Source organism: Macaca thibetana, chromosome 3 (assembly GCF_024542745.1).
Source record: "Macaca thibetana thibetana isolate TM-01 chromosome 3, ASM2454274v1, whole genome shotgun sequence".
NCBI lineage: Eukaryota > Metazoa > Chordata > Mammalia > Primates > Cercopithecidae > Macaca > Macaca thibetana.
This window is the reverse complement of record NC_065580.1, coordinates 64,349,096-64,363,009: the sequence shown is the minus strand read 5'-3', so window position 1 is coordinate 64,363,009 and position 13,914 is coordinate 64,349,096. Positions and strand designations below refer to the sequence as shown.

The following is a 13,914-nucleotide window of genomic DNA, read 5'->3' as shown; positions in this document are numbered from 1 at the left end:
GTGACATCACTGCTCTGCAATGTTAATAAGCCTAGAAATGCAAGGATGCAAAAGGATATATTACAGAATGCCTTCACTTCAAGTGATTCTTCCGCCCTCTGCTGTCCAGATAGAATATTTGAACAAGCCATATTTTGTTCAGGAGGATTTTTTCAATCATTATTGACCTGCCGGGTCTTGGTAATAGGAAGTTCCAAGTGAAATAAAATATTAAAGGGTCCATGATACAGTGAATCAATCATACAGGTCAGAGACAGAAACCAAATTGAATCCAACCCAAAATAACAAACTACTAGAAAACCCAGAATGTAAGAAAGATTTGTAAAGGCAGAAAATTTCCAATTTGATAGTTGATTTTTTATAACTGATGTACTCTGCAGTTTTATTTTGTGTTGTCAAGGTATTTTTTAGATTTATGTGTAAATGTAAAGTATTAATAAATGTTTGCTCAAAAGTGAGTTTCAGTTTTAAACCATTCCCTTATCAAAAAGAATGCATGTTTTACTTTTCTTGAATCCTTTTGCCACCATTTTTAAACAACTACTAAATGTTTGATTTTGTAAAAATAACAATTCCTTTTTAAATTCTATTTACTCCCAAATTGTTATTGTGTTAAATGTTAGTTGTTTTAGTTTTACTTTTACAGATAAAAGTTTACACATGAATTTCCCAACTAAGTCTCCATTTTTTGGTAGGAAATAAAAGGAGGTAGTTATAAGTATTTTTAAAATATTTCATAAGTTTGTTTTACTATGTGGATGCTGATGAACATAAAGGCATGATAATTTCTATTAATAGCTCAACCATGAGAAAAGCCTTTTATTTTTACTTTTTTGTATCTACATAGTTTAAAAAAAAATAGGTGGTGAAAAATGGTGATTCTAAGGATTCCTGAAAATTTATTGGTTCAAAAATTTGAAACAAAGCCATATTTAAGGAACATCATAACATGGTAAGAAACATCCCGGATAGAATACCTAGAGACTGGACTTCTCACGCCAGCATTGCCTCTTCCACTATCCAACACTAGAGACACTAAGTAAATGCTCATTTTCAGCTCAAAATCTTTTTTTTATTCAGGGGTGGAGGTTGTGGTTAGTTTTCTTTTGTTTAATCTTTTTTTGATACCAACTTTAAATACAGTTTTGTTTAAGACATTCCACTTACAATACAATGTTTATAAAGTGCAATGTTATTTCCTTTCCTTGTGCACATGTTCCATATTCAAGCATTGAGAATGCCCACTAATTTATTATAGCAACTTGACCTTAAAACTGCCATAGAATTTGCAGCAAATTTGGGTTCTTCGGTGCTTTAACTGTGTAGAACAATGCTTCATCTATACTTGGGTTAGCTTAATCAACCTCTTCAGTGGTGGACCCTGAAAATCACCACCAGAGGCAGGAGCTCTACCACCAGGAAATCCCCCTGACATTCCTCCTAGCATGCCTTCTGCACTCTAGTCCAGTTTGTTTGTGATGGACTTGCAGACTTCTCCAGCTCTTGCTGTGCATGTTCAAATTCTTCCTTCTCTGCAGTCTGATTCTTATCAAGTCAGTTGATAATTTCATGGCACTTGCTAAGAATCTACTGTTTGTGCTCACTGTTAATCTTGACTTGAAGTTTCTCATCTTCAACAGTTGCTTTCATGTTGAACACATAGGAATCAAGTGAATTTTTGAATGACACCTTGTCCCTCTGCTTCTCATCTTCAGCTTTGTGTTTCTTAGTTTCCTGGAACATAGGCTCAATGTTTTCCTTGCTCAAATGGCCCTTGTCATCAGTGATAGTAGACATTGAGGATGCCCTTGGCATCAATATCAAAGGTAACTTCAATCTGATGAACACCAAGGGGTGCAGGAGGTATGCCTGTGAGCTCAAACTTGCCAAACAAGTTTTTTATCCTTGGTAATGACATGCTAGGCTTGTCAGAGTAGGCAGTGAAGGTCTGTGTCTGCCTGGTAGGAATGGTAGTATCACACTTAATGAGGACAGTCATGACTCCATCAGCAGTCTTAATATCAAGTGAAAGAGGAGTGACATCCAAAAACAGAAAATCTTGAACATTTTGAGATGTCTCCAGATAGGACAGCTGCATCATAAGCAACAGCTTCATCAAATGATACGCTCATTCAGTTCTTTTCCATTGAAGATGCCTTGGAGAAGCTACTAAATTGTGGGGATACAATTAGGACCACCAACCAGGACAATATCAGGAATCTGTGGTTTGTCTAGTTTGGCATCTCAAATGGATTTCTCTGTGGGATCTAGAGGACAACAGAACAGGCTCAGCATTCAGTTCTTCAAATTGGGCACAGTTAATGGAGATATAGAAGTTGATTCCTTCATGAAGAGAATTGATCTCAGTACTGGTTTCGGTGCTGAAAGAGAGTATGCTTAGCACGTTCACAAGCAGTACGGAGGCACCGGACAGCTCTCTTGCTCTCACTGATGTCCTTCCATGTGTGCACTTGAACTCACCAGTAAAATGGTTAACAATTCAGTTGTGAAAGTACTCTCCACCTAAGTAGGTGTCTCTGGCTGTAGATTTGGCCTCAGAGATTCCATCCTCCATAGTGAGGATCAAAAACACCACCTCCCAGGTCAATTAGCATGTTTCTTTCATCTCCAACCTTTTCCTCTAAACTGTAAGCAATAGCAGCAACAATTGGCTCATTGATAATTCCAAGTACATTGAGACCAGCTATAGTTCCAACATCTTTGATAGTCCTGATGCTAAGAGTCATTAAAGTCATTAAATTAAGCTGGCACAGCATTGGTAACAGTCTTCCCAAGGTAAACTTTTGCAATTTCCTTCATCTTTGTCAGAACCATAGAAGACACCTCCTCTGGGTAGCAGCTTTTTGTCTCTCTCTTGTACTCTACTTGGACCTTGGGCCTGCCAGCATCATTTACCACCGTGAAAGGCCAGGGGGTCATATCACACTGGATAATGGCATCATCCAAATCACATCCAGTCAGACATTTGGCGTCAAAAGTCATGCTGGCACGGTTCATTGGAACTTGATTATTTGGAGTATCACCAATCAATTGTTTGGCATTTGTAAAGGTGACATAGCTTGGCATGGTTTGGTTTCCCTGATCATTGGAAGTTATCTCTACTTTTCCTTGCTGGAAAACACCCATACAATAGTAGGTGGTGCCAAGATCAATACCAATTGCAGGTCCGTGAGCCACAGTTGTTTGTGTGCACACTCAGCTCAGATTGCAAAGTGAGACACAGGAACCCCAAAAGCTGCCGCTGTGTTCAATGAAACCCTTGTTTAATACTCTTTTATGTTGAGAAAACAAACATTAAGTCACATAAAACATCAAAAACACTAAGCTAACCTCCTTCTTCCTGCTAATTGTCTTCCATGGTTTTTCTTCTGAATATATGTCCTTTCAGTGAGAAAATAAAATAAAATAAAATACCCTATAAATCTTGATTAACAAAATTTGACTAAGAATATTCTGTAAAACTCTATTAAGAAAAAAATATATATTTTCAACTACCACCAATGTAAAATAATGAAATATGTCCCCTTCTGCAAGATTTCAAATCTTTGTCTAAAAAAAACGGCCCCATCATGTACAACTCACGTTGGTTTTCACTAGAGAAAATCAAATATAAATGTTAAAACTTTCCTCTTTTGCTGTAGGACCTTTATTGTTCCTCTTTTTTGCTATATGATAAAACCTTCAAACTTGAGATATAGGTGTAGATATGTCTGACAATCATTTATTTCCCATCAAATCATTAGACTTTCTAACATTGTAAGAGTCATTGAGAAATTATGAAGTTCTTTTGATTCTGGATCCACTGAAAAATTCATCTTACAGATGCACTACCATGAACCATCTCTGGGTCCTGGCATACCCTTCTGTTGTAGAAAGGTCTTTTTCACTCTAACATATCAAGGCATCACTGCCATGCCTGAGCTTGGTTTCTGATTTTGCTTTACAAAAGCAAACCTTGGAGAAGATGGATCATAGGATAATAACACATAATATCAACAATTGGGATTTCATAGTGGACTTGAAGTACATAATGTGTTCTTCAACTAGAACTGGAATATTGCTTAGAAATTCCAACTTTTACCTTGGTTGATCTTCTCAACAGCAAGGGTTTGAGGTAACCATGGATTCCACAAGTCAAAACTCTTTAGCTACCCTGTTTTCTCTTCCTGCTCCACCTAAACTATTTTACTTAAGCTTCAGCATGATTCTAAATACATTCTTTTCCTAAAGAGCTGATGTTTCTCAGAATATATGTATTTCTTAACCTCATACATTAGATTTTAATTGTAAACTTTGCTGATCCTATTAAGTAAGAGTTTTTAAAGACATGTTTTACATTTGACTTTCAAAGATAAGTGTAACTTACCAAAACAAAAAAAAAATGTAATTCAAAATAATATCCAGAACTTTCTATTAATTTGTCTAGTGTTGGACTATAATAGTCTTTCCAAAGGACACTGAAAACTACAGAGTATGATGCAAGAATTCTCTCATAGTGTCTCACACTATCTTCCCATTTGTGTGCCTGAGGAATGTAGCTAACATCTTATTGTTATTGTTTGTTTCATTTAAGCAAGTCTTTCCTAATTAATTCAAAGTCTGCAGAAAACTTTTGGGGATATCTCATTTTAGGCATCAGTAGCTCACTCATGTCTCTCTAGCATATTGAATTCACAGTTTTATTTTCTCTTTAATATTTGTTCACTCCATTACCTTCCACTTATTGGATAACAATTACTTTATCATCTCTCTAAATTACTGAGGATATCTCTAGTTCTGTTCATTCAGTCCTGGTTTTGGTTCTAGAAGGGAGAAGCAGAGGCAGGACTAGACTGTGGACCTTCTGAGTCCAGATTCCTAAAACAAATGACACTAAAGGAGATGTATCATATATCACTGTCATTTCCCTTTAACTGTGTGTAGGCCATTTTTCCCTAAAATGGAGATAGTCAAGAGGCTTCCAACAGGAATTGACCTTTCCAACTGGCTTCAGCTTTATTTTCCAGAGGGCAAGTAATTTGCTTTTAAAATTAAGTTCTTCAAATCCCAGGCTATTTACTGTGTTCAATAGTGTTTTGCTTTTTCTGGCATAGAAATTCCTCTAAGAGAAAGGGAACCTTAAAGAGAAAGAGAGGGAGAGGGAAGGACAGAAATTTACCTCTGTATGTTTGCCCCAGGCCTCTTTGTCTCTGATGTTTAATATAGGATCTTTCCTTGCCCTTATCTGTTGTAGATTGACTCTTCGATGAATAAGCAGGGGGATAAGATGGCAACTGTTACATTTGCATTTTTACTCTATAAATGAAACTCAAGCTTCTGAAAACGAAAGCCTAGTTCTGTCTTTCCTTTGCTATGTCTTCCCTCACGTTAGTCATTCCTCTGATTTGTTTAAAAGGAAACTGCAACCTGTAGAGAATAGCCTGAAGCTGCAGGGAGAAAAATCCTTTGGCAGCTATCTGGGGTCTTGCCAAGGGGAAAAGTTCTCTCATTGGATAAAATCCATTTTTCTCCTCTTATCCATTGCTTCCCACTCCACTACTAAAGGCCCTAGACAAACACACGGACTTGCCAAGCATAACATGATCACACCTAGCCAGCTGTGGCAGCCAGCCATGGGAGATAGGCCCTGAACCAGGGCTTGTTGCTGTCGGGTTTTCCCTTTCATCTCAGGGTATGTCTAGGCATGTTCTATTTTCTCTTCTTCTTTTGCTCTGGTATTAAAATTTCCAGCACAAGAGAAGAATACTGTCTTTGAGTATTTTACAACAGTGGGTAGAGACACAGATACATTTCCTGATTTATTTCCTACACTCCTAGTAGCTAAACTGGCAAATGTAAGAAAACTGAAGGCAGAAATAAATGGCCGCCTATGGTATGTTCAGGTGGGCTGTGTTAATACCGAGAAATTAAAAGTACGTACATACAGAGAAAAACCCACTAGATTTCTAAAATCTGAGATGTATAGCTGCCATAGGAGAATTTTCTAGAATTTGTTAAAGGAAAATAACTGAATATGAATGACCATCTGCTTTAGATGTAGCATTTCCCTACACTGTCTCTTTGCCTTTATGGAATTTTTCTTTCCTACTTTACTCTTACCTACATACATTGCTTGGCATCTCGTTATTTTTAGATCTGTGTGCGGCACAGCTATATGATATCAAAGCAAAAATTTCCCGGGTTTGAATGTACTAAAATAACAATATTTAATTCAAACTGTACTATCCTAAACCTCAGAGAGTAACTCTACCAAATCATTTTCGTTTGTGCAAGCATAGTGGAGACGCAGACCTGAGATATCACGCATAGCAATTGAGAGGATAAAGATCTTATCCAAACACTGGCAACATGCCATGAGGAAAAGCTGCCATAAGAAAAAATACATATTTTCAAAGATCATTTTATAGTCAATAGAAACCAGGTTTTCCTTCCCTTTTTTTTCCCTTAGATTTTATTACACTTAAACCTTTTTTGTCAGAGCAATGAGGAAAATTAATATTTATTTTTTCCTAAATGTTTATATTTTCATTCAGCTATACTTTCTTACATTAAAATTTCTAATTATTTAACAATTTGATATCAAAAACTATGGCTTGAATGTCATGATATTATTTCTTTGAAAACTTTGGCTACTGCACAACTACAGCCGCAAAGTCAAAAGTGATTTTTTCTTAAGTTGGAGGGCTTTTTAAAAAATGTGTGCAGGCAAAATCTTGCTCTGGCTTTGATTCTAATGATACACCAACCAGATTGAACCGCAGGCATTATAAGCCTGCTATGAATCGTCTTTGACTGAGCCTCAAACACGCAGCCTATAATTGGACAAGAGCTTTGTATCATTTGAGCTCCATATCCATTTTGAGTCCCTGCTTAATCTGCTTAATGCAGGGCTCTTCCATTATCGAGTTGACGGATTCCGCTTGGCTGAAGGTTAAGTGCTGGAAATAATGATTGAACCTGCAGACTTAGATCTTTAGAACGACATCCAGTTAAGAGTGTGTTAAGTAAATGCAAAGTGGATAATATTCTAGAACATTTCTAAGCTCTCTGATGCAGACCTGGGACAAAAAAGTAAATATCAAGAAAGTATCAGTTTCTTAATACCAGACATTGAAAATTTTTGTTAAAGATATTCTTAAGGTATTTATAGGAAAACATTAACAGACTTTTAGTAAAACCTCTTTGATATTTCTTTTAATTCATAATGAGTCACTATTATTTTATTGGTATAAAATTTGGGGTCAAAGTCAAATATTGGAACTAGTTCTAGTATCTTCAGCTCCCTAAGAATGACACTCTTGAATATTTGATATGAATACATTATGTTTTTGGAGCCTTGGCATGATTCTGATTAGTGCCAAGTATAAATGGTTCAGTTCCATGGAGACTGTTTCCAATTTCTCTAAAAACTGAAATAAAGGAAAGGCACCATTTAAAAAAAAAAAAAAAAAAAACCTTTCCTTACTGTCAATCATTTTATTCTCCATGACTGCATTAATTGACTAAAGTTTTCCACTCCAAAAGAATGCATTAGTCCATTAGGAATTCAAATATTATAACAGAACCGTTCTATATGAGGTACCTTCCTAAATTGCAATATGTTTAAACATAAAATAGACTTAGGATGTGGGAGAGGTGATATTTTCTGGAAAAAAAAAAAAGTCTAATCATAAAGTGTTTTTTCCCCTTTATTTTTTGGATAAAGGCACATAAAATTCATTTGATTTGGACCATTTTGAACTTTTTACTCTTACCACCAGGGGGCAGGTCATGCTAACTATTGATTTAGTGGATGCTGAAAGGCGCATAAGTCAATTTTAGACAGAAGTATAAAATTCCGTAAGGGTTTCTTCGCAGACTCTTTAGGAGAAGAGCTGTTGAATTGTTCGAAGTGTAATTTTCACACTAATTATAAAAGAAACTACATAATTACAATTTCAAGCTATTAAATACTTTGAAATTAATTTTCGTGAACTGTTCCTTTTTTATTTTTTAATTAAACATGGTTTCATTTGAACCGAAATTATAAATTACTCAAAGGAAATTGAAAATAATGGCTTTCCACATGTTCTCATGTTTATAGATCAGTTTCCTAACAGTTATTTCAAGTTAGATTTCAAATATCTTCATTAGAAACAATCTTCAGAAGAAATAATCTTCATAAGAAAATAATTCACTATGGAAACGTTAAAAAATGCAGATATAATTTAGAAAATTTTTGAAGGAGAAAACTGGGTTTACATTTATTGGAGGCACACTGCATTTATTTACAAGTACACATGATTCCATATTGACTCTGTTGTCCATTCATTTAATACTATTGATGATAAGCTATACAAGCTTTGTTGGAAATAAGTGTGAACTTCTCAGGTGCATAAACAATGTCTTTACTTTTCTCCACATTTATTTTCAGTGTCCGAGCAAAACCTATGACCCACTGATTAAATCCACCCGAGATTTTCCAGATGATGTCATCAGTTTCATAAAGCGGCACTCTGTGATGTATAAGTCTATATACCCAGTTGCAGGAGGACCAACATTCAAGAGAATCAATGTGGATTACAGACTGACACAGATAGTGGTGGATCATGTCACTGCAGAAGATGGCCAGTACGATGTAATGTTTCTTGGGACAGGTAAGCTAAAACTGGATTAGGATTTTTTCAAAAGGAATTTTTCATTATTAGACAAAGAGAAGAAAAACTTCAAAAATATTTATTGTTCAAAATCAAAATGAGTAATTATTAGATAAAACCTTGTCAACATTTCTTAAAATTATGTAGCTTTTAATTGATAATCATAAATATCTCCGAACTTCATATTTGAGATTTCAAAATGTATTTGACAGCAATGTGCCTGCTCTACCTTACATGCTCAATACATATTTGTTGAATGATTTTGAACTAAAATTAAACAGGTAGGGCAAAGCAATTTTTATTTTCAAACTTTGCCTTTCCCTCTCTTTACAAGTATACGCCCAAAAGATTCCTTCACCTGATTTTGAGAATCACTAACTTAGTTGACTTAAGATAGATTTTCGAAAACATTAAGCATTACTTTGTGAAGGTCTTTAAATAGAAAGTTCTTGGAGATTATCTTTCTTCTTGAATTTTGTGCATTAAAATGTATTTCATAGACTTGGTTTTTAAGCCCATTGTATTTTCCTTTGCATGTCAACTCAATAACTATGAAATGATTAAAATGTTTTTATAAAAAGAAAAATTTAATCTCAAAAAAGGTAAAAGTATTAACTAATAATGTCATGGAAAGTCTAATGGCAGTAAAAATAACATGTATCATTAAAACAAAAGCACTGTATTCCATATCATGTTATATAACTTAATGGATCAAGCATTTCATAAAGATTAAAAATTAAGAATTTTCAAGAAACAAAACTTTTTATTAGAATAGATATTTAAGAGTTCAAAACAATTTTAGAATAATTTTATTTTAAAAAATTATGGGTCTTATAGAAGTTAGGTTTATTAGGAAGTATGTGTGTGACGGACTCACAGGACTTTTGTCATCGATTGTCAAACCTGATTATTTTCCAGATGGCAATTCCACAAACCAGAAAAATAAGGGATATTCCCAAGACAACAGAGATAGAAGTTAAAGAGTCAAAAGTAGAATTAATTAGTTGCTATTAATTCCCACAAGTTTGACACTTAATTTGCACCCTCCACCCAAAACTAGGTCTTCAGCAATTCACTGCAATGAATGTCAGTTAGCCACTAGGTGGTACTATCTAACCTTTACTGAGAAAATTCTAGACCTGCTAAGATAGGCTTTTAATTTTGACATTTGGAAAAATGTACATTTAAAATTCTTCAAAATTCCCAGAGTTATTTAAAAACAATTACATAATTCAGACTATTTTGTGCAAACAGGATCTTTACTATATACGTTACTATACTCCAACCCCAGTGCTCAGAAGTTTAAAAATGCCTATATTGTATAAATTAAAGTGGGATTGTTTTTTCTTTTTCTAAACTCTTCTTTTAATTTTCTTTCTATACTAACCTTACACCTCATGGAATTTCAGTGTAAGATGATGTATTTAAGATACCTCTTTTAAAGGTCAATTTTTGGTTTGCATTATCAACCTTGTATTAAGTTGACGTTAAATAATTTTAAACAAATCTTCCATTTCTCATCTATTAATAATGATTCTGAAGATGGAATACATTTGAAGAGTGAGCTACAGTTTCCCTCAGATAGCTGCAATGAATTTTTTGTTCATTTGGTAATGTTATTAAAAGAATATATATCTGTCTTCCATGAACTGGATATAATAACTATTAAATAAATATATATTACATGGAAGGAAGAGAGAGAACTTGTTATTTTAATGTATTGTTAACGTTTTAAGTTAAGGTTCAAAACATTTGCTCTACCCTTGTTAACATTTCAAACAATATTTAAATTAGACATTATATATATTACTTTTGTTAAGAATATACTCTGAATATGCATCCTTTAATATTCTCTCTATAAATGGGTGTTCTACTAGCTAAAAGCTATATTTTAGGAGGACAAAACTTATACATTAAACTTCATTTCATATATGTTTCATTTAATCTCTTTTTTGTAAGGCATTTAAAGAGGAGGGGAGTAATTTGAAGGTTTCTGGGAATATGCTTACCACTGATTTTTGAGATAGAAACAATGGGATCATGCGTTATGCTTTTTTTTCAGACATTGGAACTGTCCTCAAAGTTGTCAGCATTTCAAAGGAAAAGTGGAATATGGAAGAGGTAGTGCTGGAGGAGTTGCAGATATTCAAGGTAAGACTTAGTCCAGAGTTCCAGGAGAAGAGATGTTGAAACTGAGTAGCCCTTGTTATAGGGCACCCTTGTTTTAATACATCATCACGTTTCCCAGAGAAGCCTTTGAAATTAGCTTTCTTAGTTTTCTTTTCCCGAAGCAGTGGAAAAAGTTTTATAGGCGACTAGGAATGGGACTCACCTTCCTCTGTAGCATACCGCTGAATTCAGGGCTCCCGGGATTGCCTCTCATTACTGCATTCTCTAAGCATATAGTCAGACAAATTGCCACATTAAATGAAAGCCTGGGGGCTCTTTTACTATCCAGATGCTTTTCTACTTTATAAATTTTACTTTTCAATTTTTTCCCCAATTGAATTTGAGAAAACTAGACCAGTGTATAAATCATGTGTCCCTGCTTTTCTGTAAGGAAATTAAAAAAAATATATAGGTTGCATGATACTAAGTCTTCATGTATGCTAAATTCCTCTCGCCCGCCAAAAAGAGTTAGTAGATCTAGAAGAATAGTTCTCCAGATTTGGAGAATGAATACCTTTGACTTTTAACAGTAACTCTCAACTGTGGCATGTTTTGTAAATCCTCGGTAAAATTAAGTTTACAATTATTTGCTGATAATAACATTTGAAATACTTTTTTGCTTAGAGAAACTTTTTTAAAAATATGCTTTGTCTATTAGAACATTTTTATTGAGACTTTATTAAAACGGATTGTTTCCATGTCAATATCTAATGCTTTAAAAGAGAATAAAGCCCTCCTCTGTGAGGTGCTCAAGTTAATTAACATACTGAGTTCCACAGGATCCTGTTTACATTGTGATGATAATAGTGGTCAAGGAGTTAACAAGAACAAGACCTGCTATCTGGTGTCTACCAAAACAAAATCTTGAGTGGTTCCTAGGGGAAGGCCAGATGTCAAATATAAGTGTGAACCCAGAGGCCAAAAATACAGTCCCTGTAACACACATAGTTGCATTAGAACAAGTCTCATTCAATGGTGTTAGACAGTGGTCAAGAAGAATTACTTGGATTCTTCTGTTAAAATTACATAATGACCAGCTTTTGTTTTCTTTTCTCATTTTAAAAACAGTTTTATTGTGGTATAATTGAGATACAACAAAAAACTGAATATATTTTATGTATATAATTTGATGTTTGGCCATGTTTTTAAAATTGATAACAAAAAAATGCTATTTGATAGAACTTTCTCACTGAAATTTTTTCTTTAACATATTTATTTAAACTTTAACATCTGGTAGTCCTTGTCAATTAGTAAATATGAGCTGGTGCTAAATGAAAAATAGCAGAAAGATGATAGGTAGATGGAAATTTTTTAAATCATCTTGTCCTTTTTCGTTTGGTAGCTTTTTTGTTCATGTTTCTGATTTTATCTTGCATGCATCAAGCCATATTTTCTACAAATAAAACTAGCCTTAGTTCATATCGTGAAATCATTTGCACCAGTATTGTATAGTGTTCCGTAAAGAATGTGGTCATCCACAAGGAGCACTATAACTTTTCAAAACTCTGCTACTTAAAACAACTTTTTGAACCACTGATCTAAGTAAGAGCAGAAAGAGGTAATAAATAATTACAGAGATGTTCTTGTCAACACTAGTTTGACTTATATGGAAGCCGTTAAGATAAGCAGATTTAGAAGAAGAACACTTGGGAGTAACTGGGAACAATTTTCAATGCAGAGTATTTTCTTATGTATTTAGGTCACTTATCTTTAACAGGATACTATAAATAATGATTTTTATCATTTCTGTTAAGGTACAAACACTAAATTTTGAAGAAAATAGCAAACAATAAGAACTTTTTTTCCTTATATAATAGACTTGATGTTTACTTCAGTGATATATGGCATCAGATAAAGCAACATATTGTTTAATATAAAAACCTGTTAATGATTATCTTTATTGACATTTAACTTCTTTTTTCAGCACTCGTCGATCATCTTGAACATGGAATTGTCTCTGAAGCAGGTACTTTTTAACTTTTGTGTGAAAGTTAACCACAAAAGCAATGGGCTGCTTGAATCAAACTTTATTTGGAAAACAATCCATTGAAATTGGAAGTTAAATTTTAAGAAATGTAAAATGTTATTTGTTTCTCTTATAATTCATTAGAGACCATTGTTTCAGCCTTGCCTTGGGAGAAATTGAGTTAAATTTCATTAATTGAATGATGCATTCTCCCCTTCCTTTGGATCTTAAAAACTGAACTCACTTTCCTAGTCTCATGAGAATGTCCTTCTCTCAAGCCCATTAGACATTCATGTAGAATATCAACCCTAACCATTATAAAGGGTTTTAAATCTGGGAGTCTAGGATTTAGAATATGAACTGTGGTGACAAACAGCCCAAAAGTCAACCTTCAACATGTCACATAATATCAAACTCTCACAGTCAATTTCCTCAACAGTGAAGTTAGAAAAACAATATCCACCTCCAGAGTTTGTTGGGAGTTTAAAGAGGATGCTTCATGTAATGTTCTAAACAGAGAGCAGACACACAAGTGTAAAGTAAATGGTAACTAATTATAATAATAGTAATAATCTTTAACATGATTTCATAACTCTCTGATGATATTCCAAACTGTAATTGATTCAAGAGATTCAGACTGCACTATTATTTCTATTTGCACCCCCAATATTTAAGAAAGCCATATGACATGTTCAACATCAAGGTGTTGCTAAAATTGTCTTAATCTATTACAGTTCCTATGGCAGAGTGATTTTTTAAGAAAATGATCTACATAGTTTTCTTCTTCAGGTCTTTGTCATTTATTTGTTTATTCACTTATCATTTATTTATTGAAGGCCTAAGGTGCTTGGAGGGTACATAAATGAATGAATAACACAGCTCGCCATTAACCTCCAGAAGCTCACAGTAGAGCTGAGAGTCAAAGGAAGACGCTAACACTGCACAGTAATAATAGGGTATATACTAGAGAGACAGAGACAAGAGAGTGACCTAAAGGGAGCCAGAAGGAACAGGGAAAGATAACTGAAAGACGAGACATACAACTTGAATTATGAAGGATTTCCTAGTTAACCAGATTTATTAAAAGGAGAATGGAATGGAAGAGCATGTGCCAACCAGAAG

At 34.2% G+C, this 13,914-nt stretch overlaps 1 protein-coding gene and 1 pseudogene across 3 annotated transcripts in view; one reads left to right on the top strand and one right to left on the bottom strand.

Annotated features, from left to right (window-relative positions):
* SEMA3D (semaphorin 3D) overlaps window positions 1-13,914 on the top strand; it is a 194,356-nt gene that overhangs the window by 157,896 nt on the left and 22,546 nt on the right. For all 3 annotated transcript variants that reach the window (XM_050785240.1, XM_050785241.1, XM_050785242.1), the window contains 3 exons: window positions 8,435-8,657; window positions 10,720-10,808; window positions 12,751-12,792. In XM_050785240.1, coding sequence (XP_050641197.1) covers window positions 8,435-8,657; window positions 10,720-10,808; window positions 12,751-12,792 — 354 coding nt within the window. The remainder of the gene's footprint in view (window positions 1-8,434; window positions 8,658-10,719; window positions 10,809-12,750; window positions 12,793-13,914) is intronic.
* Window positions 261-3,213, bottom strand: LOC126951253 (heat shock cognate 71 kDa protein-like; annotated as a pseudogene).